The following is an 18249-nucleotide window of genomic DNA, read 5'->3' on the forward strand; positions in this document are numbered from 1 at the left end:
GATATTCATGATATTGCCAGGTGTTATTGGTACATACAGTACATGGGGGTTGTCTGCATGAAAATTAAACTTAACCCCTGCTTAAAAGGCAGTGAAATAACATCTGAATCATACCAAGACCAAAGCATCCCATGGGGGGGATGGTGTATTTTGAATGAGAAATATTTTATTTGATAATAATGTCCCCAAGAGAAAGCATGTAAACAAAAAAACAGTAGTGGGCCTAAAACTGAGCCTTGTGGCACACCACAAGAGAGATGAGGAGCAGAGGATGATGCATGCTTCCACTCAGACAAAAGTCCTCACACCTCAACACAACCTTATTAGAGTGGTTGCTAGGCTACACTCTATTAAAACTCCTGAAATAAGTCTGCCATCTTCCACGCTGCAAGGCTGTAAATGAGTAAGTGAGATGCCTCCATTAACATATCTGTCATGACAACACCAAAAGGCCTCCTAACATTGTCATCACATACACATGCCATTACATGCACTTGTAGGGTATTATTACGTGCTGTAAGGCCCAGGCTTTGTTTCTTACAACAGATGTTTATGCTCAATGCTAAATGCTAAGATCCTCACATATGCTAATTACATTGTACCACAATATTTAGATGATGTCAGCCAGCTACCATTTAACTTCCTTGAATTATGTACAGGAATATGAGGCCCTTTATGTCTCTGGATTTTCATGCCTTGTCAGTGACTGCCTCAAGCAACCTGTCCAAAAAATAGAATATACTTTTGTACAGGATCCAGGTAATTAAAAAGGGTTTTAAAAGACTCAGTAGTCTTTTGTCCCTCACAGACATACACACACATAGACACACACCCACAACCATTATCTGCTGCTTTACTCGAAGCAGCTTTTAACAATGGGATCCGGACAAATAAAACTCACCCAAACATCAGGAGGAAAAGGAATGAAAAGAGGTAGGGAGGGAGGGAGGGAGGGAGTGAGGGAGGAAAGGAGGGAGGGAAGAGGGGAAAAAGAGAGAGGAGAAAAAAAGACTTCAGGCTTTTCCAGAGGCAGTCAGTCAGTTGAATGTCTCATGAAGTTCCTTGAAGAGGTGCCAAGGCCTCTACAACGCAAAACACAAAATCATTCAGTGGGAGGGAGAGACAGAGAGAAAGACAGATGAATAAAGAGCGAGAATGGGAGGCAGAAAGTGAATCATAAAAAGAGATAAAGATTAAGAAAGAGGGTCCAGAGTTGGTTGGCTCTGAGCTGCAACAAAAACATCTCTGAGGGATTTGTTCTGCCCTGTTCTGAATCAAAACACTTTAATGTGAGCAGAGAGGTGCAGAGGTACGCTGTCTGTGAGTGCTCTTTAAACTATGGACAGTATCGTACAAGTGTGTATATAAAGTGTTTTTGCTTTCAATAAATGTATCGCCATTGGGAATTGTTTTGTGTGTCTGTGTGTGTACGTAAGTGTGTGTGTGTGTATGTGTGTGCCCTTCCCTTGCCTGGCTTGCTTCCTCCAGGCTGGAACGCATGGACCACACAGACGGCTGGCAGCGCTCCACGACAGCCTGGCTCCCCCTTTCTCTCTTTCTCCTTCTCTCCTTCGCTTGCTGCCTCATCTCCCAAACCTCCTCCCTCGTCTCTCTTTTCCACTTTTTCGCCTTTCTCTTCTTTTTTTCCAGTTCTGTTTTTATTAGCTCTCCTCTTCTTTTTTCTTCCCTTTCTTCCCCTCTCGTCTCTCTTTATACCAGACCCCCATGGTAGACGGGCGTCTGGCTGTCACCCACTCAGCGCTTTTCCTCCCGCGCCACGCTCTGCCAGCTTCAGATTGCACCTGAAATAATTCATTGTTTCTGACTGCTCACAAAAACAACATGGCCACTGTGAGGGCTCCAAATAAAAAAGTGAAATATGGACCCAGTGTATTCATTCATCGACTTTACTGGCTGTTCCACCGCGAGATGACTGACACACACATACATACGCACACAAACACAGACTGGCTGATTCAACTCAGGCTCCATGAGCATGGGGGTTTTTCTGAATCAGCCCCAAAGATACATTCATTCGAGCTCACCCAGTGATCATAAACCAGACTGAAGGGCTTAGAGGGCATGACGTGACACCAAATTTATAAATTATCCCATTTATTCAGGATTTTCTGGCGCTACGCATTTTCCTCACATGTTACTTAGTCAGGCAGCAGGCAGGAGAATTTCCTACTGATGTGTCTGTAACGATAGCTGAAACTTGATGTGTCGGTGGGGGGAGGAGGTTCTTTAAAGGCGTAGGTTGACATTTTGGAAACACCTTCCTGGTGAGAGATATATGTCAGTACGGTAAATATCTTTGTTTGAATATCACCTTTCAAACAGGTTAGTGCAGTTGATCGCGCTTCACACATGACTGATAAGCTGATAATAAGTAACATATGAAGCTATAGCCAGGAGATGTTAGCATGAAGAGTGGAAACAGGAAAACAGAGCGAAATCGGCCTACAACCACTTCTAAACCCCACTAATCGACACATTGTTTATGTTTTTTTAATCTGTACAAAAAAATTACCTTCAGGCAAATCCAGGCTACCTGTTTCCCCCTATAACTTCATATTTATCTCACACTTGGCAAGAAAGCGAATTAGCGTTTTTCACAAAATGTCAAACAATTCCTTTAAACTTTTAGCCTGTGGGACTAGTTAACCTTGTCATGCAAAATCCCAACAGCAGCCATCCCATAGCTAAAAGAATTTGGGTGTTTGAGGAATATTTTCAGCCAGAACATATGAGGGGATAGCTAACCATCCGTTAAAGATCTCTATGCTCAGGCTCAGATCCAATATAATGCTGCCATTAATTACGGAGGACTTATATTCTGTTTGCCTACTTGCTCTTACTAACTGTTATCAGATCAGCAGGGGTGAGTCGAATCCAGACTTATGTCTCTTGGACGGCTGAAATAATACTATTCTAGGATCAGTGTGCAACTGTGTGATTAGAGATACTATCTACAGAGGTGTTATCTAATCATTATTAATCTTTTTTTTAGTGTGTGTGTGTGTGTGTGTGTGCATATGTGTGCATGTGTGAGTTTGTACTGTGGGCAAAGGTGTATGCACCATGCATGTGCACAAATGTGCATGATTGCATGCGCAGACATGTGTTTGCATACATCCATTCTTGCATGTGTGTGTTTCTACGTGTGTTTTTTTGTGTGTGTGCAAGTTGCTCACATCTGGTCTGAATCTGTCCATGTTTCCGGCCGCTGGCTGGGCAGGGAAGTGGCAGGCGCTATCGAAAATCTCCGCTGTTTTCACAGGGATGATGGGAATCTCAGGGACTTTCCCTACGGCAGTGAAATCATCCGCCTTTCCCGCTCCTTTAAATACCCCCGGCTCATTCCTCCGCCCTGCTAGGGTTCCGATAAAACAGCTGAGACGTCTTGTGTTTGGCAACAGTTGTCGTCTAAAAGGTGTAATTAACTCATGAAAAACTGTATTTACTGTCAGGGACTGCTAAACTAATGGACTTGAGGTCTGGCTATTTGGAGTGTAAAGTGGACCTTGATGTGGTGGTTGACATGCTGCATTCCTATAAGAGAAAAAATACATTGGTTTCCTTTAAACAGGGTTGCATCCATAGGTTTTTTGACAGAATTGTAGTCCAGGGTGGAAGCTGAGAGTTACTGAAATTGTGTGATAAAGTTACCAGTGATAGAGAGCTGGCTTGTCATGCAGATCAGAACTGTGTTCATCTTCTTAAATATACATGTAAATATCTGTCTGTATTTTGAGATCTCCCTCAGAGATGTCAAAATCCCAAACCCTCTCTAACTGTTTCACCATTCGCTATACTCTGTGCTCAGCACTCTTCACAGAGCATGTGTCTCCTGACTGGTTCAGACCCATCCAGAGCTCTTAATTTACTGGTCATCAGGGTCTCTTCCTCTCCATGTGCCCCCCCCCCCCCCCTCATGTCTGTCCCCCTCTGTCTCCCCTCATCTCCCTTGGTCTCCCATTGCTATTTATTCCCATCACTAGGAGACGGGCTGTGCACAAAGCCCGCACTGTGTCCCGAGGCTTTTTTAGAATAAAAATTCGGTCTGTTGAAAATGGAAACGCTATGATTGACTGGGCACAGCTTGCACAGAGAGATGAGGAATGCCAGCAAGAGGCACAAATTATCCACAGGAACGATGGAGAAATATTATTAATGAAATATGGACAAGAATTATGTTATAAAGTCTTCAATAAGCTGAGGTTTTCAAGTAGCCGATATTATTCTACGTTCCAAAGCAGCTATGTTAAGAAGCCGATGATGAGATTGTGTGTTTATTTTGAACGGGATGATGCCAGTCCAGTAACGTCATTGTAATAAAAATCGTGGTCTGTCACTGGCGGCTTTTTCACTGCCGCCATTCTCAAGTCTCATTTCATAGCAGCAGTATTTGGTATTAAAATTCCAAACAGTTGTTCCAGAATAAATTAATTTGTTGTGAAGAGTCAGATGGTTTATAAAAGCATTTCTGAGGCTGAAATAATTTTTTTCGAAGATGCAATAGTGGAAAAATGCTGCGCTGAAGATGAGGCGGTTTTTAAAGGATTTTTTTTTCTGTCTTTTAGTGTTTATTTGACAGTGAAAGTGACAGGAAATATGCAGTAACATAAAAAGCTGGGGATGGCATGCAACAAAGCTTCTCAGCTGGGTCGAGGGGGGTGGGTATTAGTACATATGTTAGACTATTAGTCCACATGGATCCCCAGTGAGCAGTCTTCTGTGGTCTTTGATCTTCGTAATAATCCTTCAGTAACACAAATGATGATTCTCCTCTCCTCTCCTCTTCCTCCATAACACCCACCCAGCGCTATAGGTGTAGTGCCAGGCCTTTGTTCCCAGCCCAGGCAGGTTGGGCAGGATTGTGAAGTAGCTCGCTGTTTCTGCCTGAGCCAGCTGGAGCTCCGCCAAGCACAGCAGGAGTTTCTGCTCTCCTCTGTTTGATATTTACTTTACCGCCTTTACAGAGGAACTAGTGCGAGACCAGACAGACGTACTGACACAGTCCTATGTCAGTGTTAAAAGGGACTGTGTGTGCACAGGCCTCTGTTTTTACCCCACCTTTGCAAAACTATAGTCTACTTATGAGCTGAGGTTCCCACTACAGGGCCAACAGGGCTGCACGATCTATCTGTTTGCAATGTGCATGTATTGTATATGTATATTGGAGGAGTCCAGAGATACCAGCCTGAAAAACTGATGAGAATAGGATCAGGAATATAAAGGGTGCAAGGTGATCAGCGGAGGAATGCAGGAAAGGAGCAGCTATAATATATTTGGCAAAGGTTACGACTCCTGTGGGGATAATTGGGAAATGGCGTGAGAGGAAGGAAGAAGCCTCAGGTTAAAACTTAACATACATGCAACTTCTTACTCTATCCCTTAACTCTCTTTTTCTCCCATGCAAGGTTGATACAAGATAATTGCAGAGGTCTTTGTTAATTAGCAGGATGTAGCATCCCATTCCCAAAAGCCTCTGTAGCTCTTCTTTGATTAAGAGCATAAACATTTACTAAGTAAGGAATGGCACATGTCCATTATACAGGAAAGTTGTATGCCAAGAGAACAGAAAACAAACTAACATTGATAAAATTATGTTTTGCATCCGACATTACAGCATAACAATATAAACACTCATATCTAATAAAATTGTCTTTTATTACAGCCTGGATCCCATCTGTGACTCGTGCAACTCTGATCCAATGAAAAACTCTGTGTGTGTCTGCAGGGCATCGTCAAAAGCTCGAGGACCCTCCAAAGACTGGTCTCTTCTCGGACCGCCTCAGTGAGCTCGAGAGGATGAGGGTGAGGGTCACCGTTCCCACTCAAGGCCCCAGGCCAACTCTCAACACGGCAGCCAACTCCTTCAACCCGCAGGGACAGACGCAGATAACAGGTGAGCACCGAAACATCACCTCTTACCTTACACCCAAGAAGGACTGGGTTCAAGCACCATTACAACAAGCATCCACCCTCATGAAGCAAAGCACTGAGTCTCTGTCGGCTTACTGTTCTGTAGTTGAGCTTGACCTCTGTCCTCTGCGATTACATGGTTAGGGGTCAACAGTGCTTCCAGTGTGTTGTGTCATTGAAATAAGTTTAAATATTGCACCATATTCTCCTGTACCGAACAATGAAACCTTTTCTACCCAGAGTGAAAATCATTTGAGGCTTAACCTATTGTTATTGTGCTTCTTTTGCTATGCGACATCATGTTTTTATGTTTCCTGCTTCCAAGAATACCAGACATTTAATTAAGACTGGGCAATCATTCAGTATTATTGTATTTCGACTTTAGTTAAAATCATGTCATTGTGATATGATCTCACTGTGTTATTTTTACTAAATTCACTCAACAAAACTAGAACATATTTCATTACTTTTGAACATCAATTTGATTATTTTATATGGAATTATGTGTTATTCTTTTTCCATATTGTGATTTTTAAATTAAGTTAAATTGCTAAAGTCAAATCATTATATTAAATCAGAAAAATATTTTTAATAATATCACAAAATTGTTTTGAAACAGAATGCCCGGGCCCACATTTTACGTTTGTGTTTCTGAGCATTTTAAACATTTTCGGTTTTTCACATTGTATTTTACACACAAACTGCAGAGAAAAAACAAATATAGCTACACTTTTCTAAACAGTGTCCTAAAGAGATTCACTGAATAAGCGAGCAGGCTGTGGCACAAGCTGAGCAACATTTACTGTATGGAAGGCGAAATATCAAACCCCAAGTGGAGCCCTGGGCCGCTCCTGATGGGACCAGCGGTTCATGCCACAGAACGCCTTGTGCAGTGTCTTACTTTGCCTCTGAGATCGTCTGTCTTTCTCTGCTCGTCACTCAATCTATCTACGTCCTAGAAGGTAACGCCACGTGTCACGGTGCGGGATGGCTGCTACCTGATCGCCCTCACACCTCTGCAGACTCGTCACAGGTCGTCATTTAGCTCCTAGTTAGTCTCTGACACGGCTTTGTAGTGTTACTTAGTGGATCGTTTGAAGGATGGTTAAACAGCGTAGCGGTGTGGTGGTGAATGGAGGGTATTATCCACTGGACCATGTCAGGAAACTGCCTCTCAGGTGTAAATATTCTGAGGTGAAGTTTGAATTTTAAAAGTGCAGTTGTATTGATTAGAGCAGTGATTGTCAGATGTACCCCCACCCGTCTCATCTACACCGTCATCGACACCCTTCATGTTCGAATATATTCTGAATTTATCATAAACCTGATTTTATTTAAGATTATTAATTATTTAAGGGTTTTCATCAGTTGATCTGTGAAAGGTTGGTCAGTTTGGTCACCTTTGCTTTCTTACTGCTACTGTTTGGAGTGGCAGAAGCCTGAAGTTCAACTGTCATCCATTACCACTTCATTAAGCTCGCTCTACTATTTATCCATGATGTTTAGCTGTTTCAGCTAGCCTATTTATCTATTAATTAATTTTAGCAAACTATTTGCACCATTTATCCAGTAGTGCTTTAAGCTAACCATTTTAACAGTTTTGTCATTGATTTAATTTATTTTATGTCATTTTGATTTATCCATTACTTTTAGCTATCTGTCTACTTTAGCCATCCATCCATTAGCTATTTCAACTTTCACCATGTTTCTTCATTACCATAGCTATTTTCTATTATTTATCTGTTTTGTTGTTGTTGTTTTTCTTTTTCTTTTTTTTCTATTAATTGAGCAACTCTGCAATCTTTCCACACAACCCATAACAACCACAGAAGTGCCCCCTGGGGAACAAGTACCCCTGTTTGGGAATCACTGAATTACAGATTGTAAATCACAAATTAGTTCACAAATATCAACATAACACATAAGAAAAACTTACACATAATGCGATCGCCATCAACGTTCATGCTTTGCACTTATGTTGCAGCACAGACACAATGTTGAAGTATGTGCAACGGTTATTTTCATGGCTGGTCTGCTGGTGTGTTTACACCCTGGGTAAGTGCCAGCAAGGCTCTCTGTGCCTCAGCTGCAAGCACAATGTTTTATAAGGCAAACAGGAAGATCTTCTCTTCGAAAGTAAACATCAGATGTGTCATTACAGAGGATGTTGCATAACACGCCCAACTGATACTTACCTCTAAACACAAGTGCAGAAAAACACAGTCACTAATAATGTCTGCAGTTGTTGTGAATGCTGTTGTCAATTGGTTCCATAGTTAAGCAAAAAATTCGAACATGCTGAAGCAGCTGATTGGCCTCTGGTAATTATTCTTTCTCTCTTTTCCTGTCTGTTTTTTTTCTCTCTCTGTGTCTTTCTGGCTTATTTTTCTCCTTCCTCCTCTTCCTCCCTCGCTCAATTTCTCCCCATCAGACCCTCGTCAGTCCCAGTCCTCTCCTCCCTGGTCATATGAACAGACGTACCCGTCCTACCTGAGTCCAATGGCATCCCCCTCAGTCCACTCCACCACCCCCCTCTCCTCCAGCCGAGGCACGGGCCTGCCTGCCATCAGTGACGTGCCTAGACGATTGCCAGGTAGAACCACCTCTCTGCAACCATGTGAAACTGCCCGGCTCCTTGTCCGGTCACGCTTCACTGATCTGCTACAAATAATCCAGATCACACATTTTTCTTAAGCGATAGAGGGAGGGACGGAAGCGGGGAGAGAAAGACAGACGCTCACACACACGATTTTCACACTCAGACAAAAGCAGAAACATAAACAAAGACTTGTTCGGTGAACTACAGGGGAAAAAAAGGATGTGCTACTATTTAGTAGAAGACTAATACACCACAGCGAGCTGCTATTAGCTCATTCTGAAATGAACGTGAGGAATGAAGTATGTTGTCAGAGTCAGACTGTCTATCCAGAGAGCGGTTTGGATGGCGTTTTTTAAACAGTGGAGGAAAAAACGATTGTTTCCTTTTTTCCTCGCTCCAAGCCTTTGATCCCAGAGGAGTATGGGTAATAACAGGCCCAGGGATAATAACAGGCTCGTGACTGACAAATAAAGTGTCTTTATAGCGATACGCTACTCTCACAAGGCATTCTGGGTAATTGCATTAGCCAGTCTGTTTGCTGTAACGGCACCAATTTGTCTCTGTTTTTCCCCCAATGTGAAAGCTCCTTTAAAATCCTTACATGCCGCCAGACAAGTTTCTACCCCGTACACCTGTTTGACTCACTGCCATGAGAGTTTTTTTTTTTTTCTACCCTGTTTTTTTTTCCTTCTGTTTCCTTGTGCTAACATACTGCACCCTTCTCTGTGTGTGTGTGTGTATGCCCCGAGCGAGGGTGAGTGATTACGCGACGCGGCCGTGTGACTCTGCATTAGAAAGGGTTTAAAATCCAGCCAGCTGCCTTGTCAGCTTTGATTAGTTCGGTCTTCCCCTTCAGCTTTCATCTCACGAGCTTCAGGCTTTGTTCTCAAAGTGACACACATGCATGTGCGAGGACGTGCACACGCATAAACACGGGCCAAGACCTCGCCTCCCACCTTTTACCCACTCGCACACCTCGAGCGCTTAATGCATCGTAAGTGATGTGACTAAGGCTCTCAGATCTCTGGAGATCATGTTGACACCTCGCCAGGCTGCACTGTAACAGTATCCAGCCACAGAACATACCGACAAGTACAAGCAGAAGCTGATATGGATGCTCCAGTGCAAACACAGCACCTTCCCGCCCCCTCCACACACACCTTCACACAGTCCAGCTCTGCTGTTGAAACGTTACAGCTGCTAAGAAGCAGTTGCAAAAGTTCATCAGTCAAGTCAGACACCTAATTTGGAAATGATGCTCCAAACTTTGTAAAATCCCTCCAAATATGTTCCACTCTGGTTTCATTTAAACCAATAAAGTTCGATCTGGCTCATCATCACACGGCCCCTTTGAGCACTAAAATAGGTCCAAATGTTAAAAGCAGGAGTCAGGAGTTTATTGAACAGCGCCGGTCATGTCTGAGATCACACTGCTCCTCTACAGCAGAGACAATCACCTACTATTTCTATTAGAATCAAACGGATCTTGTGGAAAGAGGAAGTTTAAAGGCCTTAATTGGCAGCATATGCTATCTGACGCTAGCGACAAACCGGGCTTCGCAATTCTTCCCTGCACATAAACACTGCGTCCCCCCACCCCCACCGCTTCTTCCCCGCCGCCCCCTGTCCTCTCACAGCAGACATGGTGACACGGAAGACGCCTGGTGATTTATGATAAGAGCGCCATGGCTGGACTAAACCACTGAGAGGAGACGGGAGGGAGCGCGAGAGGGGGAGGACCTCCTATTCTCCTTAAACTCTGCGCCCAGCGCGAAGCTCGCCGCAGCCAGTTAGTGGTTTTTGGGTATTTTTTAAGGGATGAAGCGAAGAGAGGAACGAAGGGTGAGATGGAGCAGCTCCTTCTCAGCTCTCTCTCTCTCTTGCACACTCGTTCGGGCGCGCGTGCACACGGACACACACATACACACACATGCTGGAGCCGATGGGAGGCGAGGAGAGGAGCCACATCAGAGCTCAGCCCTGCCTCATTATGGATCTCATGGAAACTGTTTCTGCTCAAAGTGTTTCCACATGTGCAGCTCCTGATTCATCCCAACTGCTTTTTTATGTGCATACAGTATTCACACACATACATCCCCCTCCCTCCCTCACACACACACACACACACACACACACACACACACACACACACACACACACACACACACTGTGTTTGCACGATGGAGTGTGTGTTTGCATGCATAAACAGTTATACAGATACACATAAACATACGCCAACACACACACACAGAAATATAAATACGCAGAGGCGTAAACATATTAAGACATATTCATGTGTGGGACTCTGCTGATGTGCTTTTTAACTTTATCAAAACTCGGGAGTTGAAGTGAACAATCACAGAAGTTGATGGATATTTATGAATAAATCGTATTTCATAACTGTGCCCACACAATCCTTTAGCCAATCCAGATTGGTTAATACTCATTTCTGGCATGAAATGTCTGATTACGTACAATTCAGTTTACTACCGTTTCATCTCTCAGCGGACTTATTTGTTAAATTCAATAGTGCTAAATAGTTTAAGAGTCCAGTGCCACATTTCACTTAATCAAAACTGACAAACTGGTGAGAAGTGTTATTATTGATATAATATATAGAACATAGACATGATATAATGATATCTGCTGCTCTGTTGATGTTAGAAAATCCTAAAGGTGTGTGTGTGTGTGTGTGTGTGTGTGTGTGTGTGTGTGTGTGTGTGTGTGTGTGTGTGTGTGTGTGTGTGTTTCTTCAGGTTCTTCCGACCTGAGCCCATTCCCTGGCCAGTTTGAGCGTCAGTTCCCGGGCCTCTCCTCCCTCACAGAGACTCGTTTCTCCAGCCCTCGGATGCACTACCCGGCCACCTTCACCTACACCCCGCCTGTCACCTCCGCCATGTCGCTGGGCAGCGCCCACTACCACACCTACCTTCCCCCTCCTTACCCAGGCTCCACCCAGAGCCAGAGCGGACCCTTTCAGACCAGCAGCACACCCTATCTCTACTATGGAGCGTCATCCGGCTCGTACCAGTTCTCCATGGTTCCCGGCGGGGATCGCTCACCTTCCCGGATGATCCCGCCTTGCACTAGCGCCTCCACGGGCACCTCCCTGGTGAACCCCAACCTGCCCAGCCAGACGGAGGGAGGGGTGGACGGCGACGGGAGCCACAGTAACTCCCCAACAGTTCTCAACCCTGGAGGCCGCATGGATGAAGCTGTCTGGAGGCCATATTGAAGAAAGCCAGGGGGTGGAGATTGGAAGTCAACTGATGTCATGGTTTGAAAGCACAAAACCTTTTTTTTATTGAAAAGGGGATTTTTGAGCTCTCATCAGCTATCTCTACCTTTTACTTGGAAATTAAGGTTGAGATAAAAAAGAAAAAAAAAGACCAAACTTGTATGGACTTGTCTTCCTGGAATGTGTTTTGACCAAGGCACTACAAAGGGAGTCATTCTCACAGCAATAATGAGAAAGACAATTTTGGTTTACTAGGCCCAAGTGGATGAGACATTATTTTAGTTTATTATAATCCACAAGCTAAGGGATGCTTCAACAATATTTGTAAGAGACTGCCTCTTTTGTATAGTGTTTGTATTTCAGTAAGGCTTTTTGCAGAGCATGTTTTTGTACTACGACAATATCAAGATGCAAGTTAAGCACTGAGTAGCAAGTGATGAGAGTAACACATATGTTACCTTCAGTGGTATGGACAGTAAAATTGCTTTAAATCAATTAATTTAACTTGTATATTGTGGGTGAAACGATGTAGATTGAGGCGTTTTCTTAGTTTTAACTTATAAAGCCATAAATTATGTAATGTATTTGAAACTTGAGTCAAAGAAGTGTAATCTGAATATTTTTGATGCATCTATATGACTAAGTTAAAATGAATTTTTTTTTTTTTGATAGGTAATTTAACAGAGTGAGAGGTTTAATTTTTTTGTAGTACCCAAAGATTTAAATCGTTTCAAATATGAAATGTAATTTCCAAAGTGTATTGCGACATGTTTCTTCTGGTGTAACTTTCAGTTTAACTGCTCCACACGTTAAGAGCCCAACATCCTCGCTAGGCGTTGACACACATTTGGCTTGGAATTAAACCTTTGGTATTTATTGAGCAATAACTCGTATTGTGCCTCTTGGCAACATACCATGGAAGAGAGCTTCAATGGGGGAAAATAATTATCCATTTGGGGATAAAAATCTGCTTTATTTCTTTAGTTTGTCTAGTCTGACATGCACACAGATACATATGTATTTTCTTGTCCACATAAAAAATGGTACATTTATACACGAATTGACATGTAGCCCAAAGATGATTGCGGCGGTGCCTCGTCTAGCGGCGCGCTCCAAAGCAGCAGGTCAGACTTTAAGGTTCACTTAGTTTGTGATACATAAACTCCTCAGGACTGGAATAATCCTTGGGTGATCCCTGCATGTCTTTTTTCATATCCATTCTGCTCTGTCAAGATTATAGGGAAACATGCCAAGTCTATTGTAGCTTCCATATCATGTGCAAAAGATAGCTTTGAAAAAGTTTGTCTTAGTGTGTGACACACATGGGTACTTGTCTTTGTTTGTTTCTTTGCGTCTCTTTCAGTCTTTGAGACTGAGAAGGAGATATCACAGTTAAAGACAAAATGGGCTGTGACATTCCTCCAGACTTTTATTTATTTTCCATTTCTTGCTTTTGTTGACATGGTTTACCAAATACATTTGTACCATCCTCACTAGCCAGTGTCACGGTCTAAAATCTCTCTGTGGCACCAGGATAAGTGGGAGGTCTGATTTATTTTTTTCCAATCTAAAATTACTATGTGAGATTTTTTGAAAAAGCGTTGGAGTAAAAGGAAAAAGTACAAAAACCGAAGTGATTGGACGCAGCTGCTGGCAGCAAACTGGTAACCAAAAGATATGGGAGACTTGTGTATGTTTGTTTCATAAAGCACTTATTTCTTGTTTTATTTCTAGCAGCACTTGTGGCTGGCTGCCAGCAGGGCTCATGGTTTTGGTCCTCAGTGCAGATATAACGCCACTGGAGTCACACACACACACACACACACACACACACACACACACACACACACATACGCCGAATGGATAACACTTGGCCAAACAAGCCATTTACATTGGGGTTGAATCTGATCTCAAAAGGCAGTTGGTATTTGTTTGAAAAAAACTTTTCTTTTTTTTTTTTTTTGCTTTCATACAATATGATATTCAGTGCATGTAGGTAATATTATAACCCAATTTGAAAAAGCTGAGAAAAACATGGCCCTGTCCAAGGATCAGGCTTCAAGCTTTTCATTGAAGGTTTGCACGCAGTGCCTCTTTCCCAGTCTCTGCAGAGGATGTTCTGAACTCGCTTAATGGAATTGAACATGTCACACTACATTTCCCCGACTGCTTCAGCCCAAACGAGAAGTGTTTTTGCTGTTACAGTGTAACATAAGAAAGCAAATAAAAACCTTTTAGATTGTTGTGATTTTATAGCTTTTTTCCAATTACAAATTTACCCAGTGTCTCCACAGTAACTATGCACATCTGTTGCAATTTATTTAAACCTCTTCTTTTTTTTCCCAATTTTGAACAGGAAATGGTCTTTTAAAAACTGTTTACACATCAACGCAGCACTGACATCCCATTCTGTCTTCATGTGCTTTTGTTTGTGTTGTGTTTTTTTTTTCTTTTCTTCCTCAGAAAAGAAGAGGTTCGTCATTTTCTTTCTTTTGGTTTAATGTTGCGTACAGTCTGTCATCAAAGACCTTGTATTATTTAATGATCAACATGTATGATAATCCAGGAAACGTACTTTACCCTGCTCTTATGTAAAGTTTACTTGTTATGTCTTTTGTTATGCTTCTTCTCTCATGAACACTTGTCAGGAAACTGAAACTAATGGAGACTCCATTAGATTTTGCTGGTACGTTTCATCAAGTGATTTTTTTTTTTAAAGGGACAAACAGACCTGACAACAGTGAGTGAAATTGGCATTGTGATTGTACATTTTGTTTATTTTAAGAATAAAATAGGAATTTTGTAACTTATTTTTTCCTCTTTCCTCTTAATCTCCTCTTTCCACCAAAATGATTGTTTTTGTTTGGTATAAAAAGGAATATGTATGTGTGTATAGAGATTATCCACCACATTTTCTGTCTGCTCTCAAAGGGGTTTTCCTTATTGTTACTTAATGAATTTTGTATATGCTGAGTTTGATAGTAGAAGGTTGTTTTCATATTTATTTGCTTGAAGGGGAAAGTTGAAAGTTTCCTTGTTTAACTGTTTAAGATGTTTCCTGCATACGTGATGATGTTGTGACATCACTATGGGACGCCAATGGTGGTCCAGTTTGCAATTTACACAGTGTGATGTGGAAACTTGTAACTTCCAGTGCACAAACACTGAGAGTGGAAGTAGAAGGCATCTTGTGTTCAGTAGTTAGACTTCTGAAAGGAACATTATTTGCATATTCATAGATTTTGAATATTTCTGTGAGGGAGAAGGAGAAGTTTGCTTTTAAGAGGGAACTGAACATTTTTTTTAGAGCAGATCTTTAATGTAAGAAGGTTTATGTATCCACCCTATTGTGTGGGTATTTGGATTAGATTCCCCTGTCTGCTGAATTTCCATTTAAATAGAAAGGGCCACCAGTGAGCGCACTGTTAATTCTCCAAGAACATTAAGCCGTGTCATCACCTGTTTAATCTTCTCTGAAACAGTTAACAAGCAGATCTGTGAGCATGTTTTGCATTCTAAGCACATTTAGCGGTGTCATCTCTGGTCTGCCGGTCCGTCTGCACCAACATTGTCTTTGGACGGGGACTAAGGCGGGCTGGGGGCCCCCGGCACGCTCAGCCAGACTACTACTGCCACTGCCACTGCCATGGCTTCATTTCAAAGGTGCACAGGGAAACCAGAGAGATGGAGACAGGAACAGAGACAGGGAGAACCAGGGAAGCTGTTTTACATTATTCCAAGACATAATAGAGCCAATCTAAGTGTGCGCACACACACGTACACATGTTGAAATAGAGAGAGAGAGGAGAAAGGGAGAGCTACACCATCCCATGTGTTTTTTTAAGGTTCAGATTGGGAACATTCTCGGGATTTCCCTGAATATAGATTGCGTGGAAAAAGCTCCCGCTGGTTTCAGGTTCACATTCTCAGCGTTCTCAGCCATGTCTAGCAATTATAATAATGAACTCCGGAGGAGCAACGGGACCCAGACACCCAGAGAAATTAGCATAATGTCCTGCATGCACGGGAGAGACAGCAGCACGGAGGCAGACTCATTTATGCGGGGTTGGTATAGAGTTTTTGTCCCTGTTAAATTTGATGGTTGAACATGATGCCAGCGATGATGTGCGCTTGATTTTTATACCAGGTTATAAGTAGTTTTGCAGCAGCGGCACAAAGCAGACTCCACTTTCTTCCTTATGTTATGCAATCAACAGAGAGGAATACAAACAGGAGTTTATGAGGAGACAAAACCACTCCATTCAGATGACTTTGCACACACACACACACACCGAGCTGACATCCCAATACAAACTGTTTACTTGACCTCTACAAACGTTTCAGAGGAGCAGCTCAGGCGGGAAGTGATCCTCAAGGGTCCCATACCACTCACAGAGCTGTATATCTCTGCCTATGTTTCCGTCTCCACTAACAGGGCTGAGGACTGTGTGTGTGTGGGTGTGTGGGTGTGTGTGTGTGTGTGTCTACCCTCAAACAGGGAATCCATGCATCTTGATATCTCATTTAGGCCAGAGATAAGCCGAGGGCAGGGGGCTCTCCAGTGCGTCCCCTAAATGTTGAATCAGCATGAAGTGCTGACCTCCTTGAACCTCTCTAAATCTTCTGTCATCTGATCTCAACAAATGGCGGCGTTCAACTTGAATTTCTCAGAGGAAGACCATCTTTGAGATCAGCCCATGCCCACCATAACATACACAAAACTGATCTTAATTTGATCAGATTGTAATTGAGCAACCGCCCTCCTAGTCCAAGAAAATTTCAAACTGAGTCAACAATAACTGTGTACTTTGGCGCACTCTAGTGGCTTTTTTATTTAACCTTAGGGACCGGGGTGAGGGGCCCACCCATACGGTGCTCCATACAGCCAAAAGCAGGCTGGATGTGGCCAAACTAGTGCTTATTATGTTATTGGTACTCCTACTAAGGTTCCAACACCCCACATTTCGTCTCTGTAGACTTTAGCCTGCTCAAGAGCTTTTGCGCTGTAAATGAATACCAGATATGAAAAGTTCTTCACCCTCACAGAGACGGGGTTGTAAACGACGACTTGTCTTTTGACCTGTAATAAAAGAAATGATCTATTGGCAGGCGAGCTGCATCCAGGCAGCAGCCCAGAACATCACAGACATGGTAGGTTGTAAGGCAGCCTGACATCCTGCACCAGAGTCCATTCATCACTAGATTAAAGCATGCCTGTGTCTTTAGCCTGCTTTGGAAACATTTGATTCCATGAAACCATTTGCTGCTAAGTGAAACCCAACTCAGAGAAAAGTGCACTTATGAAACCTAAAAAGCCTACATTTAATGAGTTCTGCCAGTTCAGATTATGCAATCTGATACTGGCCACACTGCCTGAAGAAAAAAAAAAAAAAAAAAAAAAAAAAAAAAGGAATTACTGTGAAAATTCAAGTGTCAGGACCATGGACAGCGACCAAACACACAAACAAAAGCCCTCTTTGTCCAAGGCCTTCGCTTCATGTCAGTGTTTCAAATTATACACCATCTCAACTGTCAAAAATGGCAAACTGTTGCAGCACGACTGAGTGTACAGAACATAAGACAGGATAAACCGCAGCCCGCTGCCAAATATTCATGCAAAACAGGCCTTTTCCATAGGTTTCAGCCAGGCAATAAAATTTCAAAAATTTGGGCATGGGCCCCATCTTCGCCTGAAACCAAGCATGAAGGAACTCTATGTGTTCTTCCTGTCAGATGAAGGGCTGTTAAAACTTTATCAGGCGAGTGTTAATTGAGAGCTAATGGACTGGTAATTCGGAGCAGTCGCACAGATCCCGTTCACTGCTGAATGACATACAACCCTGGTGACATTTAGATCACGTTGGGGCTGTTTGGAAAATCCACCACACGACCATAGCCATGTGGGGATGCCAGGCAAAAAGGGGGATGAAGGATGCCCGCCATCATGTCTGGTTCTGCTTTAGACATTCATCCTCTCTGTCTCCAAGGATCATAACTCGTGTTAGAGGCAGGTTTTATGGTTTATGACTGGAAAATAAAATGCTGCGTGTTTCCTGCAGGCGAAGCGATGATTTACAACTATGAATGATAAAGTGAGGGCCCGCCTGACAGTGCGGATGTGTGAGGGCTGCTGAGGATCCAGACATGTCCGACATGTGGATGTGAGTGTGGTCGTATAGCGAGTGTGGTCGCAGTGCGGTTATATACATTGGAACACAGCATAGAGAGAAAAGTTCTGGCTCACTAGTAGGTATCAATACCTGACATCATCATCTCACATAATTAGCACGGTGTCCACATCCTTCTCCAGTGACCATGGATTATTTCATGTGGTTCACAACTGGAACTGAAACCCTAACCAGTAAATCTAACCAAGAGCATAAATACCCCCGGGCTCTGCTGTCTGCAGACATGGTTACTCATTTCAACGACTCCTCTCCAAAAAGCCAATCAGATATGTTTATTGTTATCTTCAGCCTAA

The 18249-nt window shown here is 42.8% G+C and overlaps 1 protein-coding gene across 4 annotated transcripts in view; it reads left to right on the forward strand.

Moving 5' to 3' along the window:
• The window catches only part of runx2b (RUNX family transcription factor 2b), a 42035-nt gene extending 27457 nt beyond the window's left edge, over positions 1–14578 (forward strand). For 3 of the 4 annotated variants that reach the window (XM_023430241.2, XM_023430242.2, XM_023430243.2), the window contains 3 exons: positions 5747–5914; positions 8363–8524; positions 11287–14578. In XM_023430241.2, coding sequence (XP_023286009.1) covers positions 5747–5914; positions 8363–8524; positions 11287–11765 — 809 coding nt within the window. In that variant the 3' untranslated portion in view covers positions 11766–14578. The remainder of the gene's footprint in view (positions 1–5746; positions 5915–8362; positions 8525–11286) is intronic. The other variant, XM_023430244.2, reaches the window with a different exon arrangement.
• Positions 14579–18249: the final 3671 nt, after the last annotated feature.

This window comes from Seriola lalandi, unplaced genomic scaffold (genome assembly GCF_002814215.2).
Source record: "Seriola lalandi dorsalis isolate HSWRI2012SDOR001 ecotype SW California unplaced genomic scaffold, Sedor1 jcf7180002054901, whole genome shotgun sequence".
NCBI classification, from domain to species: domain Eukaryota; kingdom Metazoa; phylum Chordata; class Actinopteri; order Carangiformes; family Carangidae; genus Seriola; species Seriola lalandi.